Source organism: Helicoverpa armigera, chromosome 6 (genome assembly GCF_030705265.1).
Source record: "Helicoverpa armigera isolate CAAS_96S chromosome 6, ASM3070526v1, whole genome shotgun sequence".
In the NCBI taxonomy this organism is placed as follows: domain Eukaryota; kingdom Metazoa; phylum Arthropoda; class Insecta; order Lepidoptera; family Noctuidae; genus Helicoverpa; species Helicoverpa armigera.
In genome coordinates, this window is record NC_087125.1 from 2,684,484 (window position 1) to 2,699,931 (window position 15,448).

Here is a 15,448-nt window from a genome sequence, read left to right on the forward strand (position 1 = left end):
AGATATCTCGGTGAAAGTCGGAGATGCGGCGCCTATATTCAAAGGGAGCAACGACGACTAATATAAACATTTCATAACCGTTATTAGTACAAAACGGTCGGACGATCGATATGTTCGGATCAACCGGCTATTTATTAAATAGTCTATTACGTCACTACTTGGCCAAAATATTGATAAAATGATTACTTGTGTCGAAAGTAGTTTTATATTAACAGGAAGTATTGTGAAAGTTATACACGGTGACGCCTCTAATACATGAGGTGTTTGGATCAGGCTAGTTAATAACATTTAAGGTAAAGTAAGTTTGTAGATGGCATCAAAATTCCACGCACGAATTATTTGATCACATTGTTGGTAGAGTACACGAATATTAAATAAATATAGTAGATACTGAATAGTAGTGAACAATGGTGGGCGTTGGTATATGTGTAAAGTTGCCGACATCTGGTCCAACGACTTGGGGAAGTTTTTACCGCATTAAGGACTCAGTACACTTATTGAATTGGAATCAGCTTGAGCTCCGACTGAAAAGCACATTGCTTTTCAGTCCGGGCTCATCATTTACATCCTTATGTCGTAGACATAAAGGTTATAATAACCTCTATTCCTCGTCTGTCCGTGTGGGGAGACCCTAACTTTACCACACGCGACGTTACAAAATATGTGCGACCTACAAATGGTTTTACATGCGATTTTCGGGTGTGTAAAAATCCATAACGTAAAACTCAAACCATGTTATACTGTTAAAACATCATTACCTACATGATACATTTAATTAGTATAGTGTGACCACAGAAGAAAAAGTATCTTAAATATACACATCGATCAAAGCAAAAGAGGATTCAATACCACAATCATTGATAATTAAAATATTCAGAGTTTTGCAAAAAATAATTGTAGGCGTAGAAACCAGTAATAAAATCAACAAACAAAACGTTTAAGCGTTCAAGGCTTAAATTCCAAATAAAAAAAAGTTGACATCTTCTTTACAATGCATGAGGATATCTTTAAACTTGTAAAGGCATAAAGCGATCATCTAGCCAGTTCTACTTGCAAATTTAATGGGCTATGGATCAAGCCGTGTTTTCGATCAATGCAAATCTTTATGATAAAATATGTGATGAATGCAGAATAAGATCATTTTGAAACTGGTAGGAAATGGTTGTGTTTAGTCACACAAAATTGTATTGTAACAGAGATTTTTACCAGCATCTCTAGAGATTTCAAACAACCATAATTCGATTCGGTACTCATGACACCATAAAAACGTGTTTATTGCCAGTTTTTAGAGAGCTCTTGAGTATGCGTGAAAAAATATACACATCTTGGTTTTTCTTAGCTAATTGACGAATCGAATGGTTAACAGGTGATCAATTTGAAACAGCATACCTTTAACAACTGTACAGTAAACACATTAAATAACCTGAGAATCCTGTCTGTAACTTTCATAACAGCAACATAGTAAATGACGAAACTGCATCCCAGTCTGCCGGCCAGCTACTTATGCATGCAAGGCTCGTTTTAGAGATTTCCCACGGATGTTGCGGCGCACAATACTGGCAGTTTGCACGACATTACCACTTGCCATGGAATCCGGCCCACTGCGGGAATTGCACAAGAATCCCTCGCATCTTGAACTAAGATGCGTGAAATGCACTTTCTCGGAACACTATTGGGACTGGCACAGCTTGTGATCTTTAGAGAATTCTGGAAGCACTAAATGTTTTCCCACCACCCAACTCGGCTACTACTTCCTTTATCGTTTCCTTAGTGTTTTGCAAGCACGGTGTTCCGACTCCGAATTCATTTTCGATCTTGCAATTGGTTTACGGTCTATGAATGAAAATGTTAATTTGTAAGTAAACACGTGTTTCTGGTACAAAACTATTCAAACAAGAGAATATTACCAGGAAAAATGAGCTAATAAAAACAGGTTGACTTATCCAAAGCGTATAATATGTTACACTCCACTAGAGATGATTGCCACAAATCACTCATTGCTATGCTATTATAAAAACACTAGCTGTTGCCCGCAACTTCGTCTGCGTGGGCAATATAGAATTGTCAAAATACTATTCATCCCGTAGGTGTATTGTGTGTAGGTATATATGTATGTGTGGCCATTTATCATCATCATCATCCCCCTGCCTTTATCCCAATTTTGTTTGGGGTCGTTATTATGTTTTCTCCTTCCATACTCTTCTATCTGCCGTCGGTCTCATGTGTCACCATTTATATTTAAGTTAATGAAAGAAGTAAAGTTTGTGATGTTGTGATTACGTAAGTATGGGGCGTAATAATACAATAATTTTACATCCTTCATCATCCCTTATTTTATCACCCGTGGGGGTTGAATGGGGGTTGAATTAATCAAAATCGTATTTAAGCGAACGTCATCATAAAATTCTGATTCGTCATCAGGACTTCTTCATAAAATCTAAGAAGATGTATACAAACTTTCATCCCCTATTTTATCCCCTTAGGGATGGAATTTATCAAAATCCTTTCTTAAGGGTTGCCTACGCCATAGTAGCTTTATGCATGCAAAGTCTCAGTCCGATCGGTTTAAAATTGACAAAGTTTCATACAAACTTTCATCCCCTATTTTATCCCCTTGGGGGTAGAATTGATCAAAATCCTTTCTTAGCGGATGCCTACGTCATAACATCTACCTGCATGCCAAATTTCAGCCCGATCCGTCCAGTGGTTTCAGCTGTGCGTTGATAGATCACTATGTCAGTCAGTCAGTCAGTCAGTCAGTCACCTTTGAGTTTTATATATTTAGATATAAAAACATTAGAAACAGAAACGAACATCAGTCATGATGAAGAAGCATTAAAAGGCCTTGATCTTGAAATCTGAGAAAAAAGAGCGCCATTGTAAATTTTACAGAAACCGCAACATTTCCTACAGAGCAACAAGCAAAACTTATTTGGCAAAACGGTTACTCAATCTTTATAATACGAGAGGTTTATTTTTTATCAGACGAGTAGTGGAAAGAATAAAAAACGGAGGAATCATAGACGAAAAATGTGATCAGACATTAAAAAGAAGGAAAAGTGCATTGCTACAATAATTTAAAAAGAGTCGACAGTTGTCTACAACACTTTCGCAAATTGTACAAAAATGGTAAAAAGAATTACATTAGTCACGAATTTGTAAAGAACTGTTATTATTAAAAGAACATCTTTTGTTCAATCACAATTTTCACCAGGTTGGCACTGATTCTTTTTAATTATTCGTCTTACCAATGATGCTTTACAAATAATGAATTAAGCTAAAACACAAAATATTACAGAGACTAAAGAAGATGAAGCGGCTTCGAGTGAACTTGAGAAACTGCGAATCTCTCTGACAATTTATTCATCTCCCAAAAGTGCGTTTCAACTTTCGAGTAAATAAAATTAACTTCAATAAATATGTACATAACAAGTGCATGAATTTAGAATAACAAGTAAATTCTTATGCAAAATGCCTGATGTTCGCGATAACGAGATAAAGAGAGACAGTGAAATGCGATAACATCGTCATGAGAGCTGCTTAGTTTTGGTGAAAGTGATGTTGTAACCTTGAAGCATCCATTACATACACACTCTTCTCCTTGTTTAGATTTTACTTGTTAACTTGACTTGTTTTTCGATTGAACATCCGTCGTGCGGTCAAACAAGAGGAAAGTAGTTAAAGCAACATCACTCAAATTCATGCAAATTGTGTATGTTTAGGATGCGAATTTTGCTGTTAGTCACAGTTTTTAAATAGCAGTTTCACATTGCACTTAACGTTGAAAATTCTTTAAACAATGCTGAATGGTCAATTAGGCTGAGTGACACTTGTCCCATTTGGGTAAACAAAAATTCTAAGCAGCTGATGATCTATCAATTGAGTGAAACGTCCATTCTTTAGACAGGAGTTGTTACTCGGAGAACAGCTTCGTCAGTATTTTTTGTGCTGTAACTAGCATGTTTTGATTTGTGTGACCGGCTGAGTATTAAAGAGCTTTGTTCATGAATGGCGTCGGTCCCATTCAATAAACTTTGCTCTCAAACATTCAATTGTTAGCATGTGATTTGTTCAAACAAGCTGCCTTCCGGGAGTCAATTTCACTTTTCGCAATGACATCATTTTGTTACCAATATTTATTGGCCAATATCGACACAGCTGGTCAAATATTTGTTCCAAAAATAACATATGGTTCTAAATTAGTGTCGCAATCAATAGTTTTAATCCAAACTACATAATTGTTATCGATCATTTCATTCTAGAACAATACACCGTTCTATTAATTTCTATAGCGAGACAGTCTGAAGAAATAAGATGGTGCTGATTACTATCGGGAGCCATAAAGTATCTAGAGCTTATGATTAAAATAATGCACAGATAATGACAGGTTGCTCGCTCATCCTCCATCGTATCGCAGTAATTTACTTCCTTCCGCAGGCAGAGGGACAGGTAATTACATTTTATATTTTAGAAGAAAATACTATTATTAGATATGTACAATTAAATGGAAGCGAATCTGACAAAAACTACGTTATGCAAGAGTTATTTGGAAGAGCTGAGTTCTAGCAAGAACAGGAAACGAATTTAAATAACGATTGTTGAATCCATGATGCTGTTTATTTTTTTTTTTATCTCAAACATCAACATAACTTCTATTGGAAGGAATTGAAGTCCATTATCTACCTAAGACCCCATTTAGTCCCAAATGAAAAAAAAACAGTTATGGAATTCGATTCGAAGACGCTGCTAATGAATTTACAGTCAAGCAAAAACTAACATGTAGCATTAAGAAGCAACATAGTGCTAGACAAGTCAAACACACAAGTGCAATATTCCCCCAATAACGAACAACAAGCAACATCGCGAAACACATGTACGCGAAATTAAGTTCATGACAGATATGATTTGAAGAGGCAATTTCTTCGTCGGCATGTAATATTAAGCTCGGCCACATGAAAGTAACCGCGTGAAACATTCCTCTATAGCTTTCTCTAGTACGGACATCGAATGTGCCTCAATACCTGTGTTGATGTTGACACGTAACCGCATTCCGTGTTAAGTAATAACTAATAACATTTAGTACGTAATATGAAATTAATTTGAGAGCGCAACAATTTCTTTGAGTAGGTTTATTTTGTTCGCGAAAATTGTTACGTAAGGATGAGGAGAATTATGATTTATTGCTCACCAGCGGCAGATTTTAGTAGCTATTTATCCAATTTGAAGACTACAATTTATGTAACTTCTGTTTTTAGACATAAGTTGATATGTTAATATGAAAACAGGACAAAACAACAGATGGCACAAGTCAAGGATACGAAGCAGTCAGAGGCAAAAATAATATTTCCCCGACGATGTGTTTGGCACTGATGATTAATGTTTGCATTGCCTCAATATTGTAAAACTAACAATTATCGCTATTACGACATAAGCCATTACATAAAAGGACTCATTCAATTTGTCAGAGTTAAACATACATTGCGTTATGACCATGCTACGTTAAATAGAGCCATAACTAAACTCGGACAAATAAATCAGTAAAGCATACCTGATATAAAAGAAATGAGAGATTTCTCAACTAAATTAAAATTTCCCCTCAGATATAACACTTAAGTACCGAGTGTGACGAGTTTAATTAATATTTTCTTTGACACCGCGATTGTTAGACGTTGCATACATGCTATAATTATGAAGAAATTCTTAGGCAGACTAATCTGGGAACGAATCTTCACAGCGAACCGTACACTTGCTTTAAGAGCGTTTCTAATCTTTGATCGACGTCCGCCTTCGATTATGACTGCTTAAGATTTATTTCGTCCATTCATTTCACTTTGATCATTTTTGAAAGTATTCGATTCATTAAAGACATCGGGTAATAAGTTGGTTTTAGAGCTTCCATCTTGCGTAATTTTATACTAGTAGCCAGAGTTACTTCATCGGGCTACTTACTTAAATGGATAGATGATAACACAACAAAGGTGTTTTATGTGTGGCGAAAATAATGGTCGAACAAATAAGTGTCTCCAATTGCAGTGGTGCTCTCGCAAAATGGGGCAAATAGCAGCAAAAGATTATCAAGGACTATCCCAATCAAGATTGCATCAAGCAATTGCGATGAGAATGTGACACACATGGGATAAAGGTATTTAACAAATTACAACCTTCCGGACGAGGCGACACAAACATAATATTGCAAAATCCAGTTGTGTGGATGTGTCTACGTAAGGCAGTCGTAACAAGGTCCTCGCCATATAAGAGGGTCGTGGGCGGAAGCATGCACCAAGAGGTGCCACCACAATATCTTACCATGTCGCAACGTGTCCGGCTGCCTTCGTTAGAATTATCTGTGCCAAACTCTACGACTGTTTTCTTGCCTTAAGTATATAAAACTCAGGTGTGGAATGTTTTAAAAATAACTGGCATTTTATGGTATAACTTGTTTTCCCAAGAGTTTTGTTGTGGCTGTGAGAATTTTTTCGTCATCTCTCGATAATTTTAATTAGATTCTCAAGCCAAACTTGTAGGCCTCGTTTGGGTCAACATGAACATTCCAAGCCACTTCCACGATGTAGTCCAACTAGTTATGTGCAACAGATAATTCGAATCATTCTCATTGAGCGTGAAATAAATCTTTTTCATAATTCCTCGATGCGGCTCATTTGTGGATCAGTTTCATTGCAATTTTACGTTACGTTTCTCTCCAAATGTAACGCGAAAGTTCTAACATCAACATCAATAGCTTATTCAAATTTGTTTTATCGCATTTTAAAAAACTAGCGGGTGGGAACGAAATCTACGTCGAACAATCGCGGTGAATTACTAGGTACTCTCCATTTCCATTGACAGTGTATTATTATCATGGCGATCGTATTGGATTTGTGGCGGTTTCTCTACGCACCGATGTGGGTTAGTTCAAGAAAGTGCGAAGGAAGTGGGAAGGTCTGTACGCCTGAGATCAAGATTCTGTCCAGCTGCGGAACACCTACAACGTGAGCATACCTATTTCCAGTATTGTGACTTTAATTGAGTCTAGTGGAGTTAGAGCAAGTGGACCGTTTATTTATACCAATTTGCTTTATTAGGAGTGGACACGATTCATATTAATTCGGATGAGGTAAAAAGCGAGTAAGCGCTGCCTGATCTGGGTCGGTAACCACAGAGTGAGTGATGCGCTCCTTTCGCGGATGGCGAGCAACGAGCCGTGATCCGCTAGAGAAACAGCCACGGTCTGTTGGCCTAACCTTGGCCGTATCCATCCCGTACATACCCCAGCAGATCAGGGTGACATCATCGTCCAAAAGTATTGTTCCAATGGTCCGTGTGGGGCCAAGGCCGAATTTTCGATCGATGCTAATATTACACAGCAGAATAATAAAAAGGAAAGTTAGGTTGATGACCCCACCGTGGACGGCTAGTCAGTAGACTGATGGATTTGTCCGGATTCTTTTTTTAGATGCCATAATGCGGTGTGCCGAACCAGTTTCGAGATTTTGGTAACACTGCGCAGCGCCGAACTAAAGCAATACTGGTCAATGAGAAACGGTCTAGTAATAATACTGATTTCGTTATCCACTCACGAACACAAGAGTAGGTATTTTTTGCACTAGTCTGGTAATTTTAATACGCACGTATACATTCTAATGGAACTTGTAGAGCAAAACTTTCTAGCGTTTTTATTTCTTGTTAAAATTGCAGTCAATTTCATAAATTTTCTGCACATTGTAATATAATCCGTTACGAACTATTTGATAGAAAGCATCGATTAGTATAAATGTTTTGGAATTTTCTGGTATCGATGACAATCATGCTATCAGAGAAGACTTGTTATCGCCTACTGATTAAGTAATTGGTAATACATGAAAATGCATAAGTGATATCACAAACAAACTTATCAATGACATCGATTCATCGCGCGGATTGTGGTACATTAGAGTCACACCTCGATAAAGTACATATCGCATCAACAACTCATTAACATCTGCATTCCTAACGCATAACGCTATCATTCATCGTTATGTTGACTTATGCTTAACTGTTTCTAACAACTGATCTTACCGAGACGGCAACGGAATTGCTGGGGCCGACCCCTGCTTCAGCAACGGAGTGCTGTCCCTCAGGCACGCTAAGAAAACGGCGGAGGGTGCCATATCCAGACGCTGATGCCACCATGGCTACCATAGTTAATTCACAATCACAGCACAGTAACCACTGGTTCTCCTTGTGACATCACTCGCGCGGGCGTGTTCGATAAGTTCGCGGTATAACGCGCGCACGGCGACCTGCGCGCGCGACGCGTTTTCAATTCAACTGCGCGCCCAAGTCCGCGCGGAGCCCGCGCCCCCTACCACGGTGCCGATAGGCGACATTTGGACGAACTTACAACTTAGATAAGCGCGTTAGTTTTGTTTGCACTTCCGTCGCAACTTTTAACGTTTTATGAAAGACTTCCTTATGTTCGGACGTTTTTCTATTTCTGTTCAACAGATAGGAAATGATATGGAATCAAGTTGCATTCTATGAAAAGATTTTATTATTTTCATATCTTATCAGAGCAAGTGATTTATAAATTGTTATGAATAATTTCGTTATAATTTAGATTAAGTTATTAATGATTTCATTCAAGGGTTATTTTGCAGTTGGTTATGTGAGTCTCTCTTCAAAGTAATAAATATTTAAAAACAAAAAAGCTTTCAATTTTAAAAGTCATAATTTAAAATATACATTCAATACAGCAATAATGTTAAAAATAAATAAGTAATAAAATGTTACATTGAAAGTTTCTCAGCATCTTATCTTTATTATCAGGTAAAAAGTACTCTGTATCCTGTATCTACAGACAATGTCAGGTAACATTATTATCAGACTCACAGATAAATCTACTGCCAGGTACATGCATCCCTGCTTTCTATAGCCATTTGCATAAGATCACTTTTCTTTGACATTACTCAACTCATACTGTATAGAGAAGATGAAATTACATTAAACAATTAATAAGTGAGAGCCCAGAGTTTATTTCAACCAATATGAGATTATAAAAAATAATCTTTTTCATTTAAAACTTTTGTCTTTATAAAGAAGTACCCAAGTAATTAAGTAAACTCACATTTAACATTTAGTTACATTAAGTAAAAAAAAACTATTCTTAACTTTTTATTTAAGAAAAAACATATGTATTGCCTATTTTAAATATCCTTTACACAAGCATAAATGGCTAACAAAAGCCTATACAAACATGCAGAAGTATATTTCAAAAAGCACTGACCTCTCACAAATACTAATGAATCTTAGTGAATATTACATGATGTTGACTTAGCACACAATATGCGATGTGACACATTTTCTGTACATTGATTGGCAACGAAACACTGAGTCATACAACTGTCTAGAAGATTTTAATCAAGAAAAAAAAATTAATAGCTATTTCACCCGCACCAAATGGGAACTTCTGTCTATACTGGGATAATAGCCTATGTTACTCGCAGATAATGTAGCTGTCTAATGGTGAAAGATTTTTTTTTAATCAGTCCAGTACTTTTTGTTTATTCATAGAAAACAAATAATGTTTTAAAGAGGGCTTTACAACATTAGTATAGATCTACACTACACACCACCTTCATCATCTCAGCCATAACACAGTCTAAACATAGGCCATTGCGTTAAAAAAACTGGTTAAATCCAGATTGTGTCCAGTGCATACCCACACATTGGTCTCGGGTTAGACTAATATAACTGCATATTGTTTTCTAATAAAAACAATTGCCATTGTGTTGTAAATGTTTTATGAAAAAGCAAGATTTTTTTACATTTTCTTGCTATATAACAATTGCCAACCAACCTTAAAGGCACAGTCTTATGAGTCATCTAAAGTCGACTCAGTTTTTACAGTTAATTTTTTAATAAAAATAGATGACAGATCAAACCACCAAATTAAGTAAATTAATTGAGAAGTTATAATTAGTAAATAATACCACATTCTTTAAATATATTTTGTACAATAGAAATTAACAAATTCATACTTTTTGGTTAACTGAAATATTTTATGTTATGAAAGTAAAGCTTAGCTGGCTTTAAATAAAATATGTTGCTCGACAATATAACATTTCAATACCCAATAAATAGACTTTCTTCAGTTTTAACTGGCATCTAAGATTTTATGAGACAACTCGTTCAGTACAATAGCTAACTGTCAGTTCTATAGAATTCAGTTAACTTTCTATTAAATGCAATGTTTAAAATAAACTCTGAATATTCAAGAACATTCCAATGATAGTAAGACTATGGCTTATAAAAGGAGCAACACAAAGACTCACACACACTCAATTATGTGTGATATGACAAATAAGGCTCATAACAATGTTCTAATGCCAATAATTTATTCAGTTAGTGTGGGCAGCCACCTCCAGCGCCCACCACTTGCCTTGATATGTTTTTACATCAATGAAATCATGAAGTTTTATTATAATTGACCATTTGTAATCATTATCTACTGAAATCTACAAAACTATTACTTCAGAAAATTACTTCAACTGCAAAACATGCAAGCACAAAGTACATGTTTTACCATACAACTCACTGCAGTTGGAACATTCCAATGCAAATTTAACAAGCACCAAGGCGATATGAGTAAGCCAAAGGTGAAATTATTAAAAACCGGCAATTATCTGAGTAGGACTCACCTGTTTTGTGTCCACACAGTCAGTGGCCTCCATGTTGGCATGTGATCTCTCCTGCCGCTCCATGACTTAGGAAACATCAGAATCTCTTATACCATTTACAAGGCGTTATAAAAGCACACAATAGAATACTAAACATAACAATCGCGATGGGCTCAACAATTTTTAACGAAACAATGTCAGCGATTGCACTTAACACGTACTGCACTCTTGGTCCGTTACACCAATTCGATCTTAATTTTTCAATCGCAGTCACTGTTTTAAACACATTTTCATCGTTTCGACATAATCACAATGCTTCAGACTTGATTTTCTTTATTAATAAACGAAAAATACAGTTGATCACCATCTTAAAATTTTCACACATTCCGTCATCGAGGCCGACTGACGGTCGCTGCCCTGCGGGAATTTTCATTTCACGCATTTGCACTGTAAAATGTCAATGTAACATGGTGAAACGTTGAAAGCAACGTGCTAAAACCAGACCAAACATAGCTTATGAAAATTCTTGACATAAAAACAGTTAAATTTATTCTTAAACATGCACCATTGATTCTTTCAATAGGTTTCGACATAAGTGGAATTTTTATACGCTCTTCAAAATGTCCGTGAAATGGAATTTTTATTAAAGCATTTGCTCTGCCATCTACCGAATTCTATCTGAATTTATTGAATTTGAATTTTGATTTCAACATCACCACACCGGTCTGCTAGAGGTAACTAGCATCATAAGTTTTTATCTTATGTTGTTGAAGCCAACATATTTATTTAGCAATAGCTGTATTAGTTTTAGTTATATATTGTGCCTTAGTTGCACAGCACCTCAGCTCCACTTCTCTTAAATCTCGAAATATCCACTGCTCCCTAGGTACAATCATGATAATAAGCATTGCCGAGCTCCTTATTTGGCATAAAAGTAAACAATATGCTTATTTTGCTTCATTATAAAGACGTTACGGTATTACACAGTCTACATAGATTTTTATAGGGTCCTTCACTTGACTTCTTTACAGGGATAACTAAACGTCTTTTTTTAGTTTTTTTTATTTTATTGACGGCTAACGACTATTGTCAAATTGTCATTCAGTAGCTGTTTGAGGTTATTATGGCACATAAATAAATAAAACTATTATTTTCTCTATTTGTACTACTATGCCGCGGGACAAAAGTCGATATCGAGACAGGCGAAGTTCTTCATACAGTTCTGAGTCATCCTACGAGCGTAAAAGGTCAAAGAGCAAGCACAAACGTAGATCTCGTTCTAGAGACCGTTCGGAGTCAAGCAGTCACAAAAGAAAACGGTCTACTTCGCGAAGTAAACATAAAAGAAGGAGTTACACAAGGAGTTTATCTCGAGATAGATACGAGTCAAAGTCTAGAAGACGATCGTCTTCGAGAAGTCGGTCCAAGCGCGACAGATCACGGTCACTTTCAAGTTCGCGCAGTAAATCAAAATATAGTAAGAAGAAATCTAAGAGATCCCGCTCTTCTAGCAGCCGGAGTAGCTCCTTTGATATAGGTAAGCATATATGATAGATATTGTGGTTTTACCTAAGAGACTGTAAATTCAACTTTTTAGATTATTTTGGATTGCATACTTTTCAGGTTACCATACAAACTTCCTATTACCCTTTTTAGTTCTAACTATGCTTCTAACATTACAGAGCGTCCACCCCATACAAAGAAGGTGAACCTAGATGACACAGAAACCAAACTGGAGAAAGCAATCAAGGCAGCTGCTGCTGCAGGCTTGACTATGACCAAAATACCAACTTATGAGTACAAGGAGGTAGAAATCAAAGAGGATATGCCCACAATACATGACAGGAACCTCTTAGCTGAGTTGAACAGTGACTCATTTGTACCAAAAGCCTTCACATCTTCAAGGAATAAGAAGCAGTCACAGAGTATTGTAATAGACTTGAACTCTCAGACTGTGACAGTACCAGAAACTGATATAAAGGTTCCAAATGACGATTCTGTTATTAATTTTGATGTAAGTAGTATTAGTACTTTTCAGTATTTCTTGGGAATGTGTTTTCACTTATATGTATAAAATGCTTATTGGAAAACATTTCATGGGATAAATTATTTCTAAGGATTGAAGATTTGTTGTAAGTTTCACTTTACTGCAAGACTTTTTTTAGTTTTGTAGTATAGGTTTTAGTAATGAGTTTCCTATGGTATGGATAGAGAATGGAGTACTGTAATAAGACTTTTTGTTTTTGCAGGAAATACCAAGTGAAGAAGAATTGAAAGAGATGTGGATACAGAAGCTCTATCATTATAGAAAGAAAATGATTAGAGGAGAGTTGTAACAGATTGGGATAAGATTGGGTTTTTCAATTCTGGGTACATAAACAATAGTGTATAATTTAACTTTATAATTAATATAGTAATTAAGCAAAAACATCTTTTATTTTTTACATTATTTTATAGCAATTTGGATTTTGTGTGAAGAAGCAGCTCAACGTGAAAAGTTTCAACATATTTCATCAGATTTTCTGCAACTCATAACGGGTGAATTGGTTGTAGCATTTGAGTCCTGATTATGTTATGATTTATTTTACAATCCTAAGATCAGGCAAAGCTGACCCTTATGTAACAAGGTTCAGAGTTGGTTATTACAAACTATGTTTTATTCTAACACTTTATTAGGAATATTCTGATAAAACTTCACATTTCAATAACATGTTATAGGAGTGCTGCAGATCTGTCATACACCAACTACCCCAGTAGAATCAATAAAAACAAGTAACAACCTAAAGTACTTTTATTGAACACATTAACATAACCGGCAGCCGCAACTCACAATTTCAAATGCTTTGTAACTACTAAGTCGTCTATATTTACAGTGACGCGCTCGCACACGGCTCTCAGTCCCTGGTGGTCGCTTTCACATGTTGTTCCTCTCTCGCTGGATACGACTGCTGTACGTCCGCGACACCAGGTTCCACGCGTCCATATACCTGTCCATGCACATCGCAATGCACTTCTGTTCGGAATTGTCCAGCGCTGTGCCCGGTTTATTGATGCACTTTTTGAAACATTTCTCAGACATTTTCGTCAGTAACTCCTGAGCGTTCGCAATAGCAATTTGCTGTTTCACCTGATCCATCAACTCTTCTTTCTGTGCTCCGGAGAGCGAACCCGTAGATAGAGCATCCATTGTATTAATATCTAGTTTGAGATTTTAGTCAGATGATACGATTTACGGAATTGTGGGATAGTGACAGTATAACCTCAAATTTCTAATTCTAATCTAATTGACAGCAAGTGGACGAACGGCCGACTGAAGAGATAAAAGCTATGTTGCCATTTTATTAAAATAATACTCCTGGATTCGTCATATTACGTAACTGTTATAAGGCCTTAGTTCTCTCCCTACTCAAATAAAGAGGCGGGTAAAATATACAATAAACCTCGATTCTTCTTCTTCTTCTTAGCGTTTATCCCGTCTTGTGACTTGGTCCGCTTTCAGTATCTTCTTCTTCCACTTCGCTCTATCCAGGACATCTTCCTCTTCGAGTTCGCAGCTCATCATATTTTTCTTACAATAAAGTTTATTATTGAATAAACCTTGATTACGGCAGATTAATTTCAAATGGCAACTGAAAAAAATATAGGAAATCTATGATTTTAGAGACGTAACCTTATAGGCATTTAACGGTTTGTTACGGTTTTTATTTATGGAGGATATACTGTGCAAAATACATGACAGGGACAAACAAAAGTGCCTTTGCCATTTGCTGACTAGATGACAGAAAAAAATATGAAATTCACTTTGTTGTAAACAAACCAAACTAACCAAAACAAACATTCTAGAATGGCGAGTTCAGAAATTATTGAAACAACAGAACATGACGCAGACTTAGCAACTTCGTTATCACACGATGAGTTACTAGAAGTCACACAATCATCCCTAGCGACATTATTAAGCAATGATTCTCTTCTAAAAGATCTTCCAAGCGACATTTTAATTGAAGAAGTTTTATCGCAGGTAAATCTATGCAAAGCTTAATGTACGATTTGTGTGGAGTCCAAGTAGAAATAGTGATTAAACTCCTCCCCTAAGACGACCAACTGACCCTTCTACTGCTTTGTTATAGCCCCAAACTTTATCTTGTAACTGACTGTTATCGCACTGCTTATTTCGATTTTTTATTTACAGATTGCTGTTGAACATGGCCAGTCAATCACTATTTTTGTATCAAGAGAGACTGAACCAACCTTAAAAGTTATTGTGAGTTTTCATTATGTCTCTGTACATAAGTTCCATACTTTTGAAATATCTAGAATACTGAACTTCCGAGTACTTTAAATTGTTTTTAGAACAATAATTGAATAGCTCTAAATTATCATCAACTTATTGCAGATTCCACAGAATGCTTCAGTCAGAGGTCTCAAAAAAGCAATACAGAGGCATTTCGAATTGTATCAAAAGAGGGCTGGTATCAAGACTAAGATATCCTGGAAATATATCTGGAAGACTTACAACCTGACATTCGACAGCACGGTCTTAGATGACGACAATGCCCCCATACAAAGCTACGGTGTCACTAACAAAGTTACATTACAGTTCAAGAAAAGGAAAGGAAACAAAAAGAGATAATTTGTAAAAGCATTTATTTATATTCTGTAATTATAATTATAAGATATAATATTCAACTTAAATTCCTTCATTATACAAATAGCTACATTTTTATATTTAAATCAGATTACTTAAAACATAATTTGTTATATTTTACTTTAAAGTAACATAATGGAACTGAACA

General features: G+C 36.0%; 4 protein-coding genes across 21 annotated transcripts in view; 2 read left to right on the forward strand and 2 right to left on the reverse strand.

Moving 5' to 3' along the window:
* Window positions 1-11,075, reverse strand: part of Patronin (patronin) — a 52,237-nt gene extending 41,162 nt beyond the window's left edge. For 16 of the 18 annotated variants that reach the window (XM_064035284.1, XM_064035276.1, XM_064035275.1 and 13 more), the window contains exon 1: window positions 8,056-8,329. In XM_064035284.1, the coding sequence (XP_063891354.1) occupies window positions 8,056-8,178 (123 nt within the window). In that variant the 5' untranslated portion in view covers window positions 8,179-8,329. Of the gene's footprint in view, window positions 1-8,055; window positions 8,331-10,676 lie in introns of those variants that run through there. The other 2 variants (XM_064035270.1, XM_064035282.1) reach the window with 2 other exon arrangements.
* A 651-nt stretch (window positions 11,076-11,726) lies between these two features.
* On the forward strand, window positions 11,727-13,083 carry LOC110381703 (serine/arginine-rich splicing factor 4). Its single transcript, XM_021342090.3, has 3 exons — window positions 11,727-12,192; window positions 12,338-12,669; window positions 12,905-13,083. Exons 1-3 carry the CDS (start codon window positions 11,826-11,828, stop codon window positions 12,989-12,991), a joined length of 786 nt encoding a protein of 261 aa, XP_021197765.3. The 5' UTR covers window positions 11,727-11,825; the 3' UTR covers window positions 12,992-13,083.
* A 345-nt stretch (window positions 13,084-13,428) lies between these two features.
* On the reverse strand, window positions 13,429-13,842 carry LOC110381711 (mitochondrial import inner membrane translocase subunit Tim13). The gene has a single exon (XM_021342100.3). It carries the CDS (start codon window positions 13,840-13,842, stop codon window positions 13,570-13,572), a length of 273 nt encoding a protein of 90 aa, XP_021197775.1. The 3' UTR covers window positions 13,429-13,569.
* Window positions 13,843-14,380: 538 nt separating this feature from the next.
* On the forward strand, window positions 14,381-15,426 carry LOC110381477 (U11/U12 small nuclear ribonucleoprotein 25 kDa protein). The gene is made up of 3 exons (XM_021341825.3): window positions 14,381-14,673; window positions 14,845-14,916; window positions 15,049-15,426. Exons 1-3 carry the CDS (start codon window positions 14,500-14,502, stop codon window positions 15,283-15,285), a joined length of 483 nt encoding a protein of 160 aa, XP_021197500.3. The 5' UTR covers window positions 14,381-14,499; the 3' UTR covers window positions 15,286-15,426.
* The last annotated feature ends 22 nt before the right edge of the window (window positions 15,427-15,448 follow it).

Bases quoted from the DNA above. Each gene is read 5' to 3' on its own strand.
- LOC110381711 (XM_021342100.3), bottom strand. From the start codon at position 13,842: ATGGATGCTCTATCTACGGGTTCGCTCTCCGGAGCACAGAAAGAAGAG.
- LOC110381703 (XM_021342090.3), top strand. From the start codon at position 11,826: ATGCCGCGGGACAAAAGTCGATATCGAGACAGGCGAAGTTCTTCATAC. The intron at 12,193-12,337 runs GTAAGCATATAT...CTAACATTACAG, and splicing joins GAGTAGCTCCTTTGATATAG to AGCGTCCACCCCATACAAAG. The intron at 12,670-12,904 runs GTAAGTAGTATT...TTGTTTTTGCAG, and splicing joins ATTCTGTTATTAATTTTGAT to GAAATACCAAGTGAAGAAGA.
- LOC110381477 (XM_021341825.3), top strand. From the start codon at position 14,500: ATGGCGAGTTCAGAAATTATTGAAACAACAGAACATGACGCAGACTTA. The intron at 14,674-14,844 runs GTAAATCTATGC...TTTTATTTACAG, and splicing joins TTGAAGAAGTTTTATCGCAG to ATTGCTGTTGAACATGGCCA. The intron at 14,917-15,048 runs GTGAGTTTTCAT...AACTTATTGCAG, and splicing joins AACCAACCTTAAAAGTTATT to ATTCCACAGAATGCTTCAGT.